The sequence below is a fragment of the Rhinoderma darwinii genome, chromosome 4, assembly GCF_050947455.1.
Source record: "Rhinoderma darwinii isolate aRhiDar2 chromosome 4, aRhiDar2.hap1, whole genome shotgun sequence".
Classification (NCBI taxonomy): Eukaryota; Metazoa; Chordata; class Amphibia; order Anura; family Rhinodermatidae; genus Rhinoderma; species Rhinoderma darwinii.
The window spans coordinates 358,520,436-358,537,812 of record NC_134690.1 but is presented as its reverse complement, the minus strand read 5'-3'; the positions used below and the strand labels follow the sequence as shown (position 1 = coordinate 358,537,812).

Here is a 17,377-nt window from a genome sequence, read left to right as displayed (position 1 = left end):
CTAACCAATAAGAAGGCAGGGATGCTTCCGCTGCCAAGACGGACATTGAGAAATCTTCCAGGGAGCGTTGGGATATTATGGAACAGAACGTGACGTCATGTAGTGGGGTTGGTTGCACAGTGTTTGGTTGCCTTGCCGCAGTGCAGCGGCTATCGTGCAGCGTCCTCTCGTGTCCTAGCAACTAGGACAGGGCGGAGAATATCGCCGCGTTATATCCAGGGCACACCCAGGACCCCCGAGGCCGGTATACGTGGGAGCACACAGGGAAGGGGGTCGTCATGTTCTGTTGAACTTCATGTCCAGGCTTTTATCTGGTAATACAAGCTGTGACTTATACTTCTATAGGAGCCGGTAGCCATGCCGGGACACTACCGCTAAAGTCTAGCTCAGAGTCATCCCATAGTGCAGTTGAATGCAGCCTATTGTTCTCTGGTATCAGCCATTTCAGGCAGAGTAGAGGCTGACTGTAATGTTCTTCTTTGTGATCACTGACGTGTTCCTGCCCCATGGTCATTATTGTCTAATTAGTCAGAACTACAGATAAGGGGCAACTCCAAGTCATGAAATGTATAGACGTCTATGGCGCTCAACCCTCCGTACGTTTACGGACAGTAAATCGGGGACTTTAGTCCAGCGCGTAATAAAGAATAGATGTTTGTGATTTTATTTTAACCCCTTAATGACCGGGCCTAAAAAGGGCCTTAATGACCAGCTACACGTTTTCGTTTTCGTCTCTCTGCGTTTCAGCAGCCGTAACTTTTTCATTTTTTCATTGCTGCTGCTATATGAAGTCTTGTTTTATGCGGGAGAAATTTAATTTTTTTCCTGCAGTTTGGGAATACAAATAAATGACTGTCATTTATTTTTGCAGCGTGAATATAGAAAAAAGTGATTTCTTTTTTTTGCCATTGTTTTTTTGTTTACTTTTTATTTCGTTCAAATAACATGTTCAATTAATTCTTCAGGTTATTACGCCCATATAGATACCTAATATGTGTAGGTTTCTTGCTAGGGTCAATAAAATACATTTTTTGCTAAATAATGACTTTTTTTGTGGACATTTCTTTAATTTTTTTTTATTATATTTTCCTTAATCCCATGAAGAAATAACTTTTTAACACCTTTTTTTTTTACTTATAATGTATCAGCATACTCCTGTATTCTAATACATTATACTGTATCACTATCAGGCATACTGAATGGACATCCCTGGGGTCCTTTCTAGGTCCCCAGGACTGACTGCAGAGAGTTCTCCCAGGCTCTGATCGCATCACTGGGTTAACGGTGAAACGATCGTAGAAGGGAGTCCCCTTTGATCGTGCCACGGCCCTGGACCATGGCGATCAAAGGGTTAAACAGCTGGGACCGGAGGTACCTCCGATCCCAGCAGTATTTAGGAAGCTGCTGTAAGTTCAGGAGCTGTTAGTAACAGCTCCTGCTTAGAGCATGAGCGCTCAGAAGCCTTTTCTACAGTGACGCCAAAAGACGTTACTGTATACTCTTGGATCTGCACTGCCCGACTTCAAAAGACAGTGAGCGGTCGGAAACGGGTTAAGCATTAGCAAAGTGTACTGACTTACATATAATTTTTATAATACAGTCAAAACGATCTTCATATATTTTTATAGATACATGTTAGAAAACCTAAACATAGTGCCATTCAAATAAATGTGTCAGATGTTTCAGCAGAAATCTCTGTGCAGTACCAAAGGGGTCTGAGCTCTCTATAGAACCGATTCATTCTGGAAATCAGGATCAGTCAATGATCTTCTCACGTGTATCTATAACATCAGATCGTTTTGACAGGATGTCCCCTTTAAGTGGACATGAATAATAAAATGCTATCTACTTAAGGTAGATATACTGTATGGTTAACGTTATTGTCCTCGAGCAATTCTCCCATCTACACAACCTATAATGAATTCTTAATTTACCCCCTACAACTGTGAAGAGCCATCGATGCTGTGCGGAAATGACAGCCAGGCAGAAAAGGGACCCAAAAATGACTGGAAGAGTGTCCTCAGATCTGGGACCTGTAATGCCACACTTAAGACGATCATTGTATACAATCAGGACAAACAAGTCAGAAAGTCTCCCCAGCATCGCGGGCATAGGTTTGGGAATTCAAGATGTCAGATCAGTGAGTAGTGTGGCGGTCACTAAGACATCCAAAAGCTTTCCCACCATTGTGCAAGCTGAGAAACCTGGGAGGAGTGTTGTCAGCAAAGCCGTTCAGGTAAGAACCTCTCGTGGCTTTCTTACAACCCCGTCATATATAGGACTATATGTCTCCTAAGCTGGAAGGCCAAGAACATATATCAGATGTGACAACTTTATTGATACAACCTAAGCAAAGGCAGAGTCATACAGAGGGCCCTATACTTTACCATTCTGCCCGGCATCTAGGAAGTAATGGGTGCATGTTTACCCTCTGCCCCAGCTGGTTCCTTCCTGTCTTCTTAGCTAACATTGTGGAGGATGAGACCAAACTGATGGGGGCCTCTTTCTCTGTAGAGCCTGTAGACAACGCTAGATCTTTGCTCTTTTCTTTAGACAACACATACAAGCCCTTACCACCGCCTGACGCCTCCAACTCAAAAACAGTTCCCGAATCTGCTCCTTCCTCATTCATCAACCAAATGCTTGTCCACTCCCTGATGTTATCTCGCATAGGCTACTTAAACACCCTCCTCGGTGGCCTTGCCCTAAACTTGCACCCCTTCGATCCATCCTCAACTTTGCTGCCCAACTATTACATCTCTTATCCTTCCAGCACTGCCTCTCCCTACAACCTGGCCCCTCCATGTCTCTGCATTTGTCTCCAGATACCACCCCACACTTATTCCCAACTTTTCATAATTACACTTGCCTTCTCCTTACATTCTCACCTCTAGGACCGTACGTCCACTTTTCTGAAAGAACCCCAGAATATATCACATTCTCCTATTTTTCAGGCTTTAAAAAGCTTCCTATAATTCTTCCCTTTGCCTGTTCATCTTGGTGCTTTTGCTGATAGTAACCCATGTTTTTGTAAAACGTATACGCGTTGGTTGAACCAAAGCTAGACTTGTACTGATTGAGGAGCACTGTAAGCCACATTGCTGGGTCCTCTCTGCTTAGCGGACAGTGTGTCAGCATATCCGGAGCTGTGGCATCACCATGGATACAGGATGCCATGGCTCTCTCCAATCGCAGGATCAGACCCCGACGCAGCATGTGACATCATTCTCCCAGGCCCTTAAAGGTTAATTGCTATAACAGTGCTTGGTTATCCGCCCTGGTGGTGAGGTTCCTGGCATCTGTTCCTGTTATTCTGTGTAATTGTCCTGTGTTAGACATGGCGTTCATCTTGACTCCGCTTGATCTGATTCATATGTGTACCGACACCTGGCCTGAACCTGGTCTCCTAAATCCGATTTCTGGAGAATGGCCTAGCAGTGACAGGAGTATTGCAGTGTATTATAAAAGCAATCACATGATCGCATAGTGGGACTAAAAAAAGTTTAATAAAGTTATTAACAAATAAGTAATAAATAAATTATTTTCCTATTTTCTTTATTTATATTTAATTTAATCTTTTTTTTTTCCAGCGCGGGAGCTTGTGGTAATTTGGTTTGGGAAGAAAAAACAAGGTTAAGGAAAAAGAATAGGGAAATAATTATTAGTTCTATCTCGGTTATATAATTGAACGACATCTTCCCTATTTTATGCTATTACTGTAAATGTACTCTTCTGTGATGTACTGGTTATTATGCTGTAAAACTTTTGGAAAAAATCTTTTAATAAAAAATCTCTTTCGCTTTAAAAAAGAAATAAAAATCCCAAGTTAAAAAAATGAAAAGCCCACATTCTCCCCTTACAAAGTAAAAAGAAAAAGTTATGGCTCTTAAAATATGGCGACACAAAAACAAGTATTTTTAAAAAAAAAAATAAAAGTGTTTTTACTGTGTAAAAGTAGTAAAACATAAGAAAACTATATAAATTTGGTATCACCGCAATCGTAACGACCCGCTGAATAAAGTTATTATGTTATTTATGCCTCACGGTAAACGCGTAAATTTAAGACACAAAAAAGAATGGTGAAATTTCTGGGTTTTTTTTTCCATTACCCCACAAAAAAGTTAATAGAAGTTCATTAATAAATCATATGTACCCCAGAATGGTGCTATTAAAAAATACAACTTATACATCTTTGTCAACGGGAAAATAAAAAAAGTATAGCTCTTTGAATGAGACGATGGAAAATCTTACAAAATTGCTTCGGTATTAAGGGGTTAATAAAGCGGGCACGTCTGATAATAAACACTCATCATTATTACTTATAAAGCCAGTATATATCAGCAGGGAGACCAAGAACCTTTTTCTTGTCCTAGGTATCCTATAATGAAGAAAATTTGTTCCTTAGAAAAATAGAAGCTTTAGAAAAGGAAATTCTCTCGATGAAATCATCTCTTAAAGAGAAAGACGATACGGTGACAGAGTTAAATGAAATCATGAAGACCAAGGTATAGCAGAATTACAGATTATGAATTTGTTTTTAAAGCTCTCCTGTGGTTATCATTTATCTATCTATCTATCTATCTATCTATCTATCTATCTATCTCATATCTATCTATCTCATATCTATCTATCTATCTATCTATCTATCTATCTATCTATCTATCTATCTATCTATCTATCTATCTATCTATCTATCTATCTCATATCTATCTATCTATCTATCTCATATCTATCTATCTATCTATCTCATATCTATCTATCTATCTATCTCATATCTATCTATCTATCTATCTATCTATCTCATATCTATCTATCTATCTATCTATCTATCTATCTATCTATCTATCTCATATCTATCTATCTATCTATCTATCTCATATCTATCTATCTATCTCATATCTATCTATCTCATATCTATCTATCTATCTATCTATCTATCTATCTATCTATCTATCTATCTATCTATCTATCTATCTATCTATCTATCTATCTATCTATCTATCTATCCATCCATCCATCTATCTATCTCATATCTATCTATCTATCTATCTATCTATCTATCTATCTATCTATCTATCTATCTATCTATCTATCTATCTATCTATCTATCTCATATCTATCTATCTATCTATCTATCTATCTATCTATCTATCTATCTATCTATCTATCTATCTATCTCATATCTATCTATCTATCTATCTATCTATCTATCTATCTATCTATCTATCTATCTATCTATCTATCTATCTATCTATCTATCTATCTATCTCATATCTATCTATCTATCTATCTATCTATCTATCTATCTATCTCATATCTATCTATCTATCTATCTATCTCATATCTATCTATCTATCTATCTATCTATCTATCTATCTATCTATCTATCTATCTATCTATCTATCTATCTATCTATCTATCTATCTATCAAAACATCTGAAATGCATGGACAGTCATCATTTTGGATCGGTGGGTTTGACCACTAGGACACCCACTCATCTCTAGTTTGGGGGACACTAGTCCTTGTTGTTTCCCGACGAGCAGAACCGGAGAACCCGATTGCACTGTCTTAGCTGGTGACATCCAGATTCTAGACATTTCTATACAGACATACAGATCATGTCGCTGCTTCCATGAATAAGGTTTTATATCATATATCTTAGAATAAATAATGATTCATGACGCAGGCGGGTGCCTTGGGTTGTCGGAGACTTGCATTGTTTACAGTCTGAATGACTCAGCATTGGTCTACCGATGTTTTTCTAAAGAAATTCTGAAATGCGTAGTTGGCGGTGTCCGGGGTCAGCTTTTCTATGCAATTTTAATATAGAATTATTAGTAAACGTTTTCCAAGCGTTAGAGGAAAGTGATGAATAATAGTCTGGCTTGATGATTCAGTAGTATCGTCAGCCATTATTGATTTCATTTTTATGAAATGCTCCCAAGGGATAGGCTAAATATGGCCCATGCCATTATTTTTTATTGTAAATCAATATAAATGGAGTTATGACATTTGGAGCTTCCATTAACCATGCACAGCTAACCTCATTCATCAGCAGGATACTTTCCGAAACCCAGTTCTATGCACTATGAGCAATAACCCATTCAGTGCTAGCTCTTAAGGTGGTCCTATACTCTAGATAGCTGTTGGGCGTACGCTCCCCCAAACACGTGCACGCTCTGGCATCAGTTATCTCCTGGTGGAACAAAGGATCCGGCGTGTTGAAATCTAACATGCCCGATCCTTCTTTCCCCCAACATCTGCCAGGTTAGGACACGCCCACACACTACATCGTCGACCTATCCTGACGAAATTGGCCAACTGTCATCTTCTGTGTATAGGCACCTTTAGGCTCTGCTCGGATTTTGTAAAGAGTTAAGAGGAGGGATAAAGCTTTGGTTTAATTATTTTATTCTCATGCAAGAATAATCTAAGTGTTGAAGTCATTATCTAAGATCTTTAGAGAATTGTCTGTATCTGATCTTTTTGTCTGTTAAAATTCTTAACATCTATGTCCAGCTTAGGCTTCGTTCACATCTGCGTCAGGGTTCTATTCGGACGTTCCGTCTGAGCTTTCCGTCAGAATTTGAGCCCCGACTGAAACAAACGGAAACCATACGGTATTGATTCCGTCAAAACGACGAAACCCTTGAATAACTGAGACAAACGGAAACCATTGGCACCGGATACATCACCATCGAAATCGATGGTGATGCAAACGGAAACCTACGGTTTCCATTTGTTTCAGTCAGGGTCTCGTTCTGAAGGGAAGCTCCGACGGAACGTCAGAACGGGACCATAAAACATTTTTTTTTTTTCTACTCTACTTTCTGTTTTTATTTTTTTGATTGTAGATTTTTTTAAATTCTATTTTCGGTCTATGATTATTGGGGAGACATCTTGCCTGAGCTGCTGTTAACAGCATTTTCGAGATATGTCTTACAGCAGCCACATGGACCACATAAGAAAATAGTCTGGATCTGACCCATTGACTTCTATGGGAGAGTTTTGTAGGCATGCTCTGTGGCCTGTGCAAAGGTCATTGTGCAGGGAGGGAGTAGGAGGAGAGTTTCGTCTATCAATTATTATCAATGGTGTATCCTGTGTTATACAGCCTGTGATGATAATGAGATAACTGCTGAGAAGTGATCTCTCCAGAACAGGAAGTGTCAGTCTATTGTGAGGCTCAGTGGCCAGAGTGAGAATTGCAAGATTTTAGTATTATTTGCTAATAAAAAATAATGACATAGAAAATGTAAAAAGACTTCACCAAATATTCTTAAAAAATATGTTTAACGTGATAACTTTATTTAAAGCATTACCTGGTGACATTCCTTTTAAGACCAAGTTCACAAAGTGTAGGACCTTTGATCTAGTTTGCACTTTCCACCGTGTAAAAAAAACCCGCACATGGCGGATGTTATAAAAATGAGAATTAGTGCCCATAACAACCAATCAGATCACAAGCTGATTGACTCTTAACAACACATCCATTTTGTTAGTCTGTTTACATGAGGCCTAGAGAGTGGAGAAGTTGCCCATAGCAATCACTTGATGTTCTTCACTTACAGGAAAAATGGAATCTGGGTGCTAAGGGCCGCTGCTCAGCTATTTTTTGGTATTTACTTTATTTGTAATGCCCTTTTCTTTCTTTGCAGACTCTGCAGTTTACCAGGGACATGGAGCATGAAATAAATACCCATAAAATCACCAGGCAGACACTGGAGCAAAGCCGGCGGACAGTGGAAGAGAAGGATCAGCTATTAGAGGAAAGTATCCAGCATTATGAAAATGTCAACCAGGAACTGAAGGATCAAGTATGTGTAATAGGTCACATGTCACCTTTATGTATGATATTAATAAATTAACGTGCCATTGTTCCTCCTTTATGAAGTATGAAGAGACGCTCACATCACTCCGGGAGCAAAGCCGAATAGAAGTAAACATAAGGGATGATAGGATTAGTAAACTGAAGCAGCAGATCTCAGAGCTCTTCAAAGACAAGTCATGGTACAATTCACACAACATATATTTTGTCTCAAATGTTCAATTACATTTCTAACACTATACAACAACGAAGGTGCAGTGACAGAACAAACCATCGCAGGCACTACATTTGTGATTGGCATTTATGGGGGCTGAATATGCACCTTCTGATGGCGCCAATTGACCATATCTTTATGGAATAGCATCCTTCCAGAGTGGTAATACAGTATGTTTATGTAGTATATACACTTGCGTCATGCCTTCCAACGTTTGCAATGTAGCACCAGCCATGTCTCTGACCAACTGCAATATCCCCCATTGACTAAAACTGTGACATTGCCACCCCTTGACGTCACGTCTATGGCATCATTACCTGTTATTGAGCCTTAAGGGGCCACTGTGGGGGGCATCACGCTCCCCTTGGTGTCTGCACCTGGAAGCAGGGAAGACCATGTTGGATGGTCCTAGAGGTAAATTAATCTGGCGGGGGGACGACGACGACACCCATTTTGGGGTCACCACTCATCGCGCATCATACTGTGACATCATGATTTTTTACTTCACTACCTATTCTGGGGCCTATGACATTACTACCCTTATACTGTCATCACATGCACTGCTGCCCTAAAGGGCACCCACCATCCCATTTCCCTGTTAACTCCCTTAATCATCTGCTACAAAGCTTTAAAGAGAGAATATAACATCTGTGCAGTTGCCGTGGCCATCTAGCAGCTGTGGGTCCTGCAACTCAATTCATTGTGCTGGCACCCTTTGTGACGTCAACACCCACCAGACCCCTACTTGTGACATCAGCCCACATTCTGGGTCCTTAAAGTACACATAAGATATTGTCACTGACTTTACCTATTATGACATCAACCCTGTGACATCATCACATGCACTGGTACCCAAAAGGTAACCCACCAGCGCATTCCACTGACAACTCCACATCCCATTATAAGTGGGGATATCACAGTGGTCATTTTAAAACATATGTTTCCACCTCTCTAGACGCTTAAAAAGAAATCTGAAAAAGGGGCGGGAATAAGCAAAAAAGGTGTGTCTTAAAATGTGCCAAAAATCAGGCAAAATCAAAGGTGGTATAAGGAGGAGAAAATTGTCTACCAAGATGCACCAAATTAACATACAGCATGCACCACTGTGATAAATTTGTTGCATCTTCTGAATGCCTGGTCTACACTGTCTAAAACGTACAGTTTAGTAAATCTGCCCCATGTCTTTATGGGCCTCGCTATGTACACATAGGAATAGGAAAGCACCCCCCTTCACAACTGTTGCAACAAAGTTGCAGGGACACAGATGATCATTCTCTCCCCCTACATCTGACGTTGGGGGAAGTGTCAGGACGCCGCCATACACAGAAAATGGTTGTTCGGTCTTGCCCGAAATTGGTGGGTTTGGGCACACATCGAATTTATATTGTGCTTCTCACAATCCAATAATCCCAAACACATTCCATAGGTCTGGAGACTTTGGTTTCCAATAGTTTTTGGTCTGTGGACCTCTGAATCGCCCTGTATTTTGAATGAAGACATAAATTGTTACTTGTGTGTCTTCATAGGGAACATCAGAAGCAGATAGAAGAACTCCGGAAGGAACTGAAGCGGTTAGCAGAGGAATCTAATGTGCTTCAAGGACAGCTGAAGAGAGATAACGTTTCAACCAATGTAAGATCTCCACCAGTGCTTACCAATGTTGTCACTATGGATGTTTCAGTAATGTGATCTGGAAATATTATTATCACATTCTGTATAGGATATGCGGAAATCAATTATTCAGGAAAACCAGATTAGTCAGTGCATGGCCATTGTGTACATGGTATATTACATAGTGAGCGGGTGCTATAGAAGAGCGGGGATTCTCAATCTTTTCCTACTGGGGCCTCACCAGCGAGAACAAGTTGATGACTGGACCTTACCATTGGTGGTAGTTCTTGCAACATTTTTAAAGATTACCTCAATTTATCTTAAAATGTGTCTTTTGGACCCAGTAGAATATTACAATAAGCACAATTGGAGTCCGTTATATTACTAAACCAAAGATTGCTGCAACCATACAAAGGCAATCACTTCTGTCAAAACTGCCGTCAACAATTGAGTCTCAGAAGCAGAAGCCCAGGCTCTTAACTTGCGGGACATGCCATATCACTTGGGTATACTCACACTGTGCTTCTGCTCTGCTTTTAATAGGCAGCACAGTGTATGATTATAGCTTTGTTTTTTTTAATGTAATTTGTCTGAGTAGGAGGTACTTTACTTAGAGAGACTCTGCTTAGCAGTACTTGTCTGTGAAAAAATTGCTTGCCAATTAGATCCAACAAGTAATTTAGTGAAGTATTTTGAATAGTTGCAGGTGATGAACATTTTATTGATGGGGGTCTGATCGCTGGGATTGATACCGATCACTAGATCGGGTGATCACAATCCTCTGTCCCTCCCCACCAGCCCGTTTTTTGAGATCACTCAACTTAGAAGTAAATTATTACAGGTAAAACTGGATTTATAAGAATGAAGATTATAAATATTTGCAATTTTACCAGTAGATGTATGTAGACAATATAGTGCATTCAGCTTAAAATATCATTTCTATTCTTACAGGAATGTAAGAAGTGTGAGTCATTGATGTCAGCCCTGGAAGACAGCAAATTCCAACTAAAATTAAAGAACAGGACAATAGAAGAACTGCAGTCAATGTGCCAAAGATTTCAACATCAACTCCAGGAACAAGTACGTCACAAATATTTAGCACGAAAGGCTGTAGGGCGGCACACAGAGTCCTGTGTGGGACTCCATGTGTCGTGGTACATTGCTCAGTCAGGTGCCATATGTGCAGAACTTTGATCATCTAGAAGCATGGTCCATTGGAGCATGCCACAACATGCCTCTGTATGAATTCGAGGTACAGTAAGACACCATGCATTTCTATGGGTGTCCAATTATGGCCGTTTGCGTGAAGCCTTAAAGAGGCTCTGTTACCACATTATAAGTGGCCTATCTCCTACATAATATGATCGGTGCTGTAATGTAGACTTTCTTAATGAACAACTGGGCGTGTTTTACTTTTTGACCAAGTGGGCGTTGTGGAGAGAAGTGTATGACGCTAACCAATCAGCATCATACACTATGTGCAGTCACTTACTCACATATTAACGTTACTGAAGTGTCCTGACAGTGAATAGACATCACTACCAGCCAGGACGTGATGTCTATTCAGAATCCTGACACTTTGGTAACGTTTGTGTGAAATTTACAGCACAGCAAGCGTAATCTCGTTTTAAATGAATTTACAGCGTAATCTCGTAAGATTACGCTTGCCTTGCTGTAAATCTAACACAAACATTACCGAAGTGTCAGGATTATGAATAGACATCACGTCCTGGCTGGATGTAATGTATATTCACTGTCAGGACACTTCTGTAACGCGCGCGCGCGCGTGCGTGTGTGCGTACTCGCGCACATAGTGATCTAGCTAGATCACTATGTGCTGTGTGAATGAATGGAGAGAAATGTATGATGGTCACTGATTGGTCAGAGTCATACACTCCTCTGTACAACGCCTACTTAGTCAAAAAGTAAAATACGCCCAGTTGTCCATTAAGAAAGTCATCAGCATAAATAAAAAACACTGCTGTAATCTACATTACAGCGCCGATCACATCATGTACAATGTAGGCCACTTATAATGTGGGGACAGAGCCTCTTTAAGGAAAGGTTTTCTTACTTTTGTCTTATAATTTCTGCTCTAATTTTTGGCAAAAAAACAACAATATAATTGTACTATAAATGAGAAAATATAGCCTTATTTCATGGAAGTGACAGTTAGAAGACATTCGCTGTCCTCTTTCTACCACTACACTGTAACATATGTATGATGCATAAATCGCCACACATTATAAACCAGTATACTTTACCACAGGGTCAGACTGGCCGACCAGTGTATCTGGTGGTTCATGTTCTGAAACAATATGTGATGGGTCCTATGAAGTTTAGGGGAGGACAACCACGCTTGTGGAAATCCAGGTTCCCACAGCGCAGTCTTTGATACCATCTTTATTTTAGCCAAAACAAGTAGTGGATACATAAACAAGGAAAAAATATATACTTTTCCAAACTTTGGGATTCGCTTCTAGCTTTGGCTTAAAAAACCCCAAAACACTTAAAAAGTGTCCTGTATGAATCCGGCCTAGTTATTTACTTTACAATTAACCTACCAATTTTTAAATTATGATATGGGCAATGCTAACAACATAATTTACAATGTAATTAAAAGCTCAGATCCATGTGTTCTGCACAACAGTAGGGCGGACCCTATGCCTAGTATATTTATGAAAAAAAAAGCAGGATGACCCCATGATTTTAAAGGTGAAATATTTTGTTTATATAAAATCACAACCACAATTGGAGCAAAAACTCCATGTATTTACATGTGGCTTATGTGGTGCTGCCTTCTGCTGCATTACTACCTGTATGTGTGAAAGTGATCCAAGACTTAAGTGGTTGAAATGTGAGCTTAATTCAGACCTGCACGTTACTCTATTGCCTGAAAAAAACCTGTGTCCTATATTGGTTAGCTATATATTCCAACTTTTTTGTTGATTATTATTCATGTATTACGTTGACGTACATCCTAATAGAGGAATTCATCATCTGTTTTTTGTTTTCTCAAGGAAAAATTGCAAATCGTGGACAAAAACAGGGACCAGAAATGACACCAAAAAAGCCAAAAAACAGCATGGACTTCATTGCGCAGAAACGTATTGCAGCGGTTATGTTTTTATGACTATGTAATAATTTGTACAATGTTCCTTAAAGAGGCTCTGTCACCACATTATAAGTGCCCTATATTGTACATTATGTAATCGGCGCTGTAATGTAGATAAGAGCAGTGTTTTTTATTTAGATCATTTTTGACAGAGTTATGACCTATATTAGCTTTATGCACAGAAGTGTATGACGCTGACCAATCAGTGGTCAATCGGCGTCATACACTTCTCCCCATTCATTTACACAGCACATAGCGATATAGCTACAGTGGAGGAAATAAGTATTTGATCCCTTGCTGATTTTGTAAGTTTGCCCACTGTCAGAGTCATGAACAGTCTAGAATTTTTAGGCTAGGTTAATTTTACCAGTGAGAGATAGATTATATTTAAAAAAAAACTGAAAATCACATAGTCAAAATTATATATATTTATTTGCATTGTGCACAGAGAAATAAGTATTTGATCCCCTACCAACCATTAAGAGTTCAGCCTCCTCCAGACCAGTTACATGCTCCAAATCAACTTGGTGCCTGCATTAAAGACAGCTGTCTTAAATGGTCACCTGTATAAAAGACTCCTGTCCACAGACTCCATTAATCAGTCTGACTCTAACCTCTACAACATGGGCAAGACCAAAGAGCTTTCTAAGGATGTCAGGGACAAGATCATAGACCTGCACAAGGCTGGAATGGGCTACAAAACCATAAGTAAGACGCTGGGAGAGAAGGAGACAACTGTTGGTGCAATAGTAAGAAAATGGACGACATACAAAATGACTGTCAATCGACATCGATCTGGGGCTCCATGCAAAATCTCACCTCGTGGGGTATCCTTGATCCTGAGGAAGCTGAGAGCTCAGCCGAAAACTACACGGGGGGAGCTTGTTAATGATCTCAAGGCAGCTGGGACCACAGTGAGGCCCCATGCACACGACCGTGCCCGCAATCACGGCCCGCGATTGCGGGCACGGCCGGCCGCTGACTGACAGCCGCATTTTCGGGCCGTGCTCCCATACAAAGTATGGGAGCACGGCCCGCAAAATGCGAAAGAACGGACAAGTTCCATAATTCCTGGAACATTTCCACGGCACTGACACCCTTCCGTAGTGCTACGGAAAGGTGTCAGTGTTCAATGAAAGTGAATGGCTGCGTTTTTGCGGACCGCAATTGCGGTCCGCAAAAACGGAGGTTTTTTGCTGTCGTGTGCATGGGGCCTCACCAAGAAAACCATTGGTAACACATTACGCCGTAATTGATTAAAATCCTGCAGTGCCCGCAAGGTCCCCCTGCTCAAGAAGGCACATGTACAGGCCCGTCTGAAGTTTGCAAATGAACATCTGGATGATTCTGAGAGTGATTGGGAGAAGGTGCTGTGGTCAGATGAGACTAAAATTGAGCTCTTTGGAATTAACTCAACTCGCCGTGTTTGGAGAAATGCTGCCTATGACCCGAAGAACACCGTCCCCACTGTCAAGCATGGAGGTGGAAACATTATGTTTTGGGGGTGTTTCTCTGCTAAGGGCACAGGACTACTTCACCGCATCAATGGGAGAATGGATGGAGCCATGTACCGTCAAATCCTGAGTGACAACCTCCTTCCTCCACCAGGACATTAAAAATGGCTCGTGGCTGGGTCTTTCAGCACGACAATGACCCGAAACATACAGCCAAGGCAACAAAGGAGTGGCTCAAAAAGAAGCACATTAAGGTCATGGAGTGGCCTAGCCAGTCTCCAGACCTTAATCCCATCGAAAACTTATGGAGGGAGCTGAAGATCCAAGTTGCCAAGCGACAGCCTCAAAATCTTAATGATTTACAGATGATCTGCAAAGAGGAGTGGGCCAAAATTCCATCTAACATGTGTGCAAACCTCATCATCAACTACAAAAAAAGTCTGACTGCTGTGCTTGCCAACGAGGGTTTTGCCACCAAGTATTAAGTCTTGTTTGGCAAAGGGATCAAATACTTATTTCTCTGTGCACAATGCAAATAAATATATATAATTTTGACTATGTGATTTTCTTTTTTTTTTATATAATCTATCTCTCACTGGTAAAATTAACCTAGCCTAAAAATTCTAGACAGTTCATGTCTTTGACAGTGGGCAAACTTACAAAATCAGCAAGGGATCAAATACTTATTTCCTTCACTGTATATCGCTATGTGCAGCCACATAAACACACTATAACATTACTGCTGTGTCCTGACAGTGAATATACATTACCTCCAGCCAGGACGTGATGTCTCTTCACAATCCTGACACTTCTGTAGCGTCTGTGTGATATTTACATCAAGGCAAGCGTAATCTCATTTTAAATGACAGGTTACATCGTAGTCTCGCGAGATTACGCTTGCCTTGCTGTAAATATCACACAGACGCTACAGAAGTGTCAGGATTGTGAATAGACATCACGTCCTGGCTGGAGGTAATGTATATTCACTGTCAGGACACAACAGTAATGTTATAGTGTGTTTATGTGGCTGCACATAGCGATATAGCTATATGCTGTGTAAATGAATGGGGAGAAGTGTATGACGCCGATTGGTCAGCGTCATACACTTCTCTCCATAACGCCCACGTGGTCAAAAAGTAAAACATGCCCAGTTGTCCATTAAGAAACTCATTAGCATAAAGCTAAAATGATCGTTTTTCTAAATAAAAAACATTGCTGTAATCTACATTACAGCGCCGATTACATTATGTACAAGATAGGGCACTTATAATGTGGTGACAGAGCCTCTTTTAAAGAGGCTCTGTCTTGACATTATAAGTGCCCTATCTCCTACATAATCTGATTGGCGCTGTAATGTAGATTACAGCAGTGTTTTTTATTTAGAAAAACTATAAATTTTGACGGAGCTATGACCTATTTTAGATTTATGCGAATGACTTTCCTAATGCCCAAATGGGCGTTTTTTAGCTTTTGACCAAGTGGGCGCTGTAAAGAGAAGTGTATGACGCTGACCATTCAGCGTCATACACTGCTCTCCATTAATTTACTCAGCACATCGTGATCTTGCGAGATGACGATGTGCTGTCACTTACTCACACATTAACGTTACTGAAGTGTCTTGAGAGTGAATAGACATTGCTTCCAGCCAGGACGCGATGTCTATTCACAATCCCGACACTTCGGTAACGTTTTTTGTGTCACTTACTCACACAGCACATCGAGATCACGCTGTGCTGTCATCCACAGCGTGATCTCGCTTGCTGTCAAAGTCCCACACAAACGTTACCGAAGTGTGGGGAGTGTGAATAGACATCGCGTCCTGGCTGGAAGCGATGGCTATTCACTCTCAAGACACTTCAGTAACATTAATGTGTAAGTGACAGCACATCGTAATCTTGCAAGATCACTATGTGCGGAGTACATGAATGGAGAGCAGTGTATGACGCTGATTGGTCAGCGTCATACACTTCTCTTTACAGCGCCCACTTGGTTAAAAGCTAAAAAAAAAACGCCCAGTTGGGCATTAAGAAAGTCATTAGCATAAATCTAAACTAGGTCATAACTTGGTCAAAATTTGTTTTTCTAAATAAAAAACACCGCGGTTATCTACATTACAGCGCCGATCACATCATTTAGAAGATAGGGCACTTATAATGTGGTGACAGAGCCTCTTTAAAGCAGGAAAAAAATCAAGCAACATGAAACTAAATTTTGGGAGTAGTGTAATTATTTGAGGTCTTCGTTCTCGCACAGAAACCTAAACCTTATGCACACGACTGTAATTTTCACCCATAATTACAGATGAAGTTGCAGACCCATTCATTTCTATTGGCCACGGACACCTTTCCGTATATTTACAGGTGTGTGTCCGGGCCGCAGAAACGATCCGCAAATTATAGAACATGTCCTATTCTGGTGCGCAATTGCGTAACAGGCTCGCCCATAGAAACCTATGGCCATTTTTCCAATTGCGGATGGCTACAGATGTGTATCTGTATTTGCGGACAGTAAAAAACCTTACGGTAGTGTGCATGAGGCCTAATAGGGTTTGTCCAGGGGCCCTTTTAAATCTAGTTATTTTATTCATACAGAGTGAGAGAGCTTACCAATTACATGTTTTTTTTTTTTTTAAATGCCCCCTTCGCTCACTAACAAAAAGGTTGTCGCTGCAGCGGCCATGTCACATACTGACACGGCCGCGCCATGGACACACTCTCTGTAAATTGTACAGCATGTGTGTCCCATATATTGCACAGACAGGGAAGGGAGGTGGGGCGGGTGAAGAATGTACAGACCTTAGCACCTTGGAAAGCCCTCTTATGCTTTATGAATAAGAGGGCTAAATAAAAAAAATTAAGGAAGACCCTTTTAAGCTCATTTTCAAGATGGCCACTGCTGCAGGCTGGAACACGTTACAGCAGTGATGTCATGAGCCACTCTTTAAGCGCCACGACCAGTGACCTCAGGTATTTTGTCTACATTACTGGTGTCCATTAGGCTGACTGTACTCCTGTGGTTAGAAGCTGTGTATATGAGTTAACGTTAGACTGGCAGATGACTGGGGGACACTGGGTCTTCCTAATAAGTGATCCAGTAAGTCCATGCAGTGCTGAGGACGGGCATATGATGGAGTCCAGCGCAGCCGGTGGTTATT

The 17,377-nt window shown here is 40.7% G+C and overlaps 2 protein-coding genes across 3 annotated transcripts in view; one reads left to right on the top strand and one right to left on the bottom strand.

The window, feature by feature from the left end:
* SANBR (SANT and BTB domain regulator of CSR) overlaps positions 1 to 103 on the bottom strand; it is a 58,916-nt gene extending 58,813 nt beyond the window's left edge. Inside the window, exon 1 of the mRNA XM_075863000.1 lies at positions 6 to 103. The gene's annotated coding sequence lies outside the window, so the exon portion shown is untranslated. The remainder of the gene's footprint in view (positions 1 to 5) is intronic.
* On the top strand, positions 87 to 12,840 carry LOC142760084 (uncharacterized). Of its 2 annotated transcripts, none has more exons than XM_075863005.1 (8): positions 87 to 244; positions 1,952 to 2,236; positions 4,374 to 4,505; positions 7,660 to 7,818; positions 7,896 to 8,011; positions 9,570 to 9,675; positions 10,606 to 10,734; positions 12,675 to 12,840. In XM_075863005.1, the coding sequence occupies exons 2-8, from the start codon at positions 1,973 to 1,975 to the stop codon at positions 12,714 to 12,716; spliced, it is 948 nt and encodes a 315-aa protein (XP_075719120.1). In that variant the 5' UTR covers positions 87 to 244; positions 1,952 to 1,972; the 3' UTR covers positions 12,717 to 12,840. The 2 variants fall into 2 exon arrangements, with proteins under 2 accessions (XP_075719120.1, XP_075719119.1); XM_075863004.1 differs by having other exon boundaries at positions 87 to 314.
* Positions 12,841 to 17,377: the final 4,537 nt, after the last annotated feature.

Bases quoted from the DNA above. Each gene is read 5' to 3' on its own strand.
- LOC142760084 (XM_075863005.1), top strand. From the start codon at position 1,973: ATGACAGCCAGGCAGAAAAGGGACCCAAAAATGACTGGAAGAGTGTCC. The intron at 8,012-9,569 runs GTACAATTCACA...GTGTCTTCATAG, and splicing joins CTCTTCAAAGACAAGTCATG to GGAACATCAGAAGCAGATAG. The intron at 9,676-10,605 runs GTAAGATCTCCA...CTATTCTTACAG, and splicing joins GAGATAACGTTTCAACCAAT to GAATGTAAGAAGTGTGAGTC.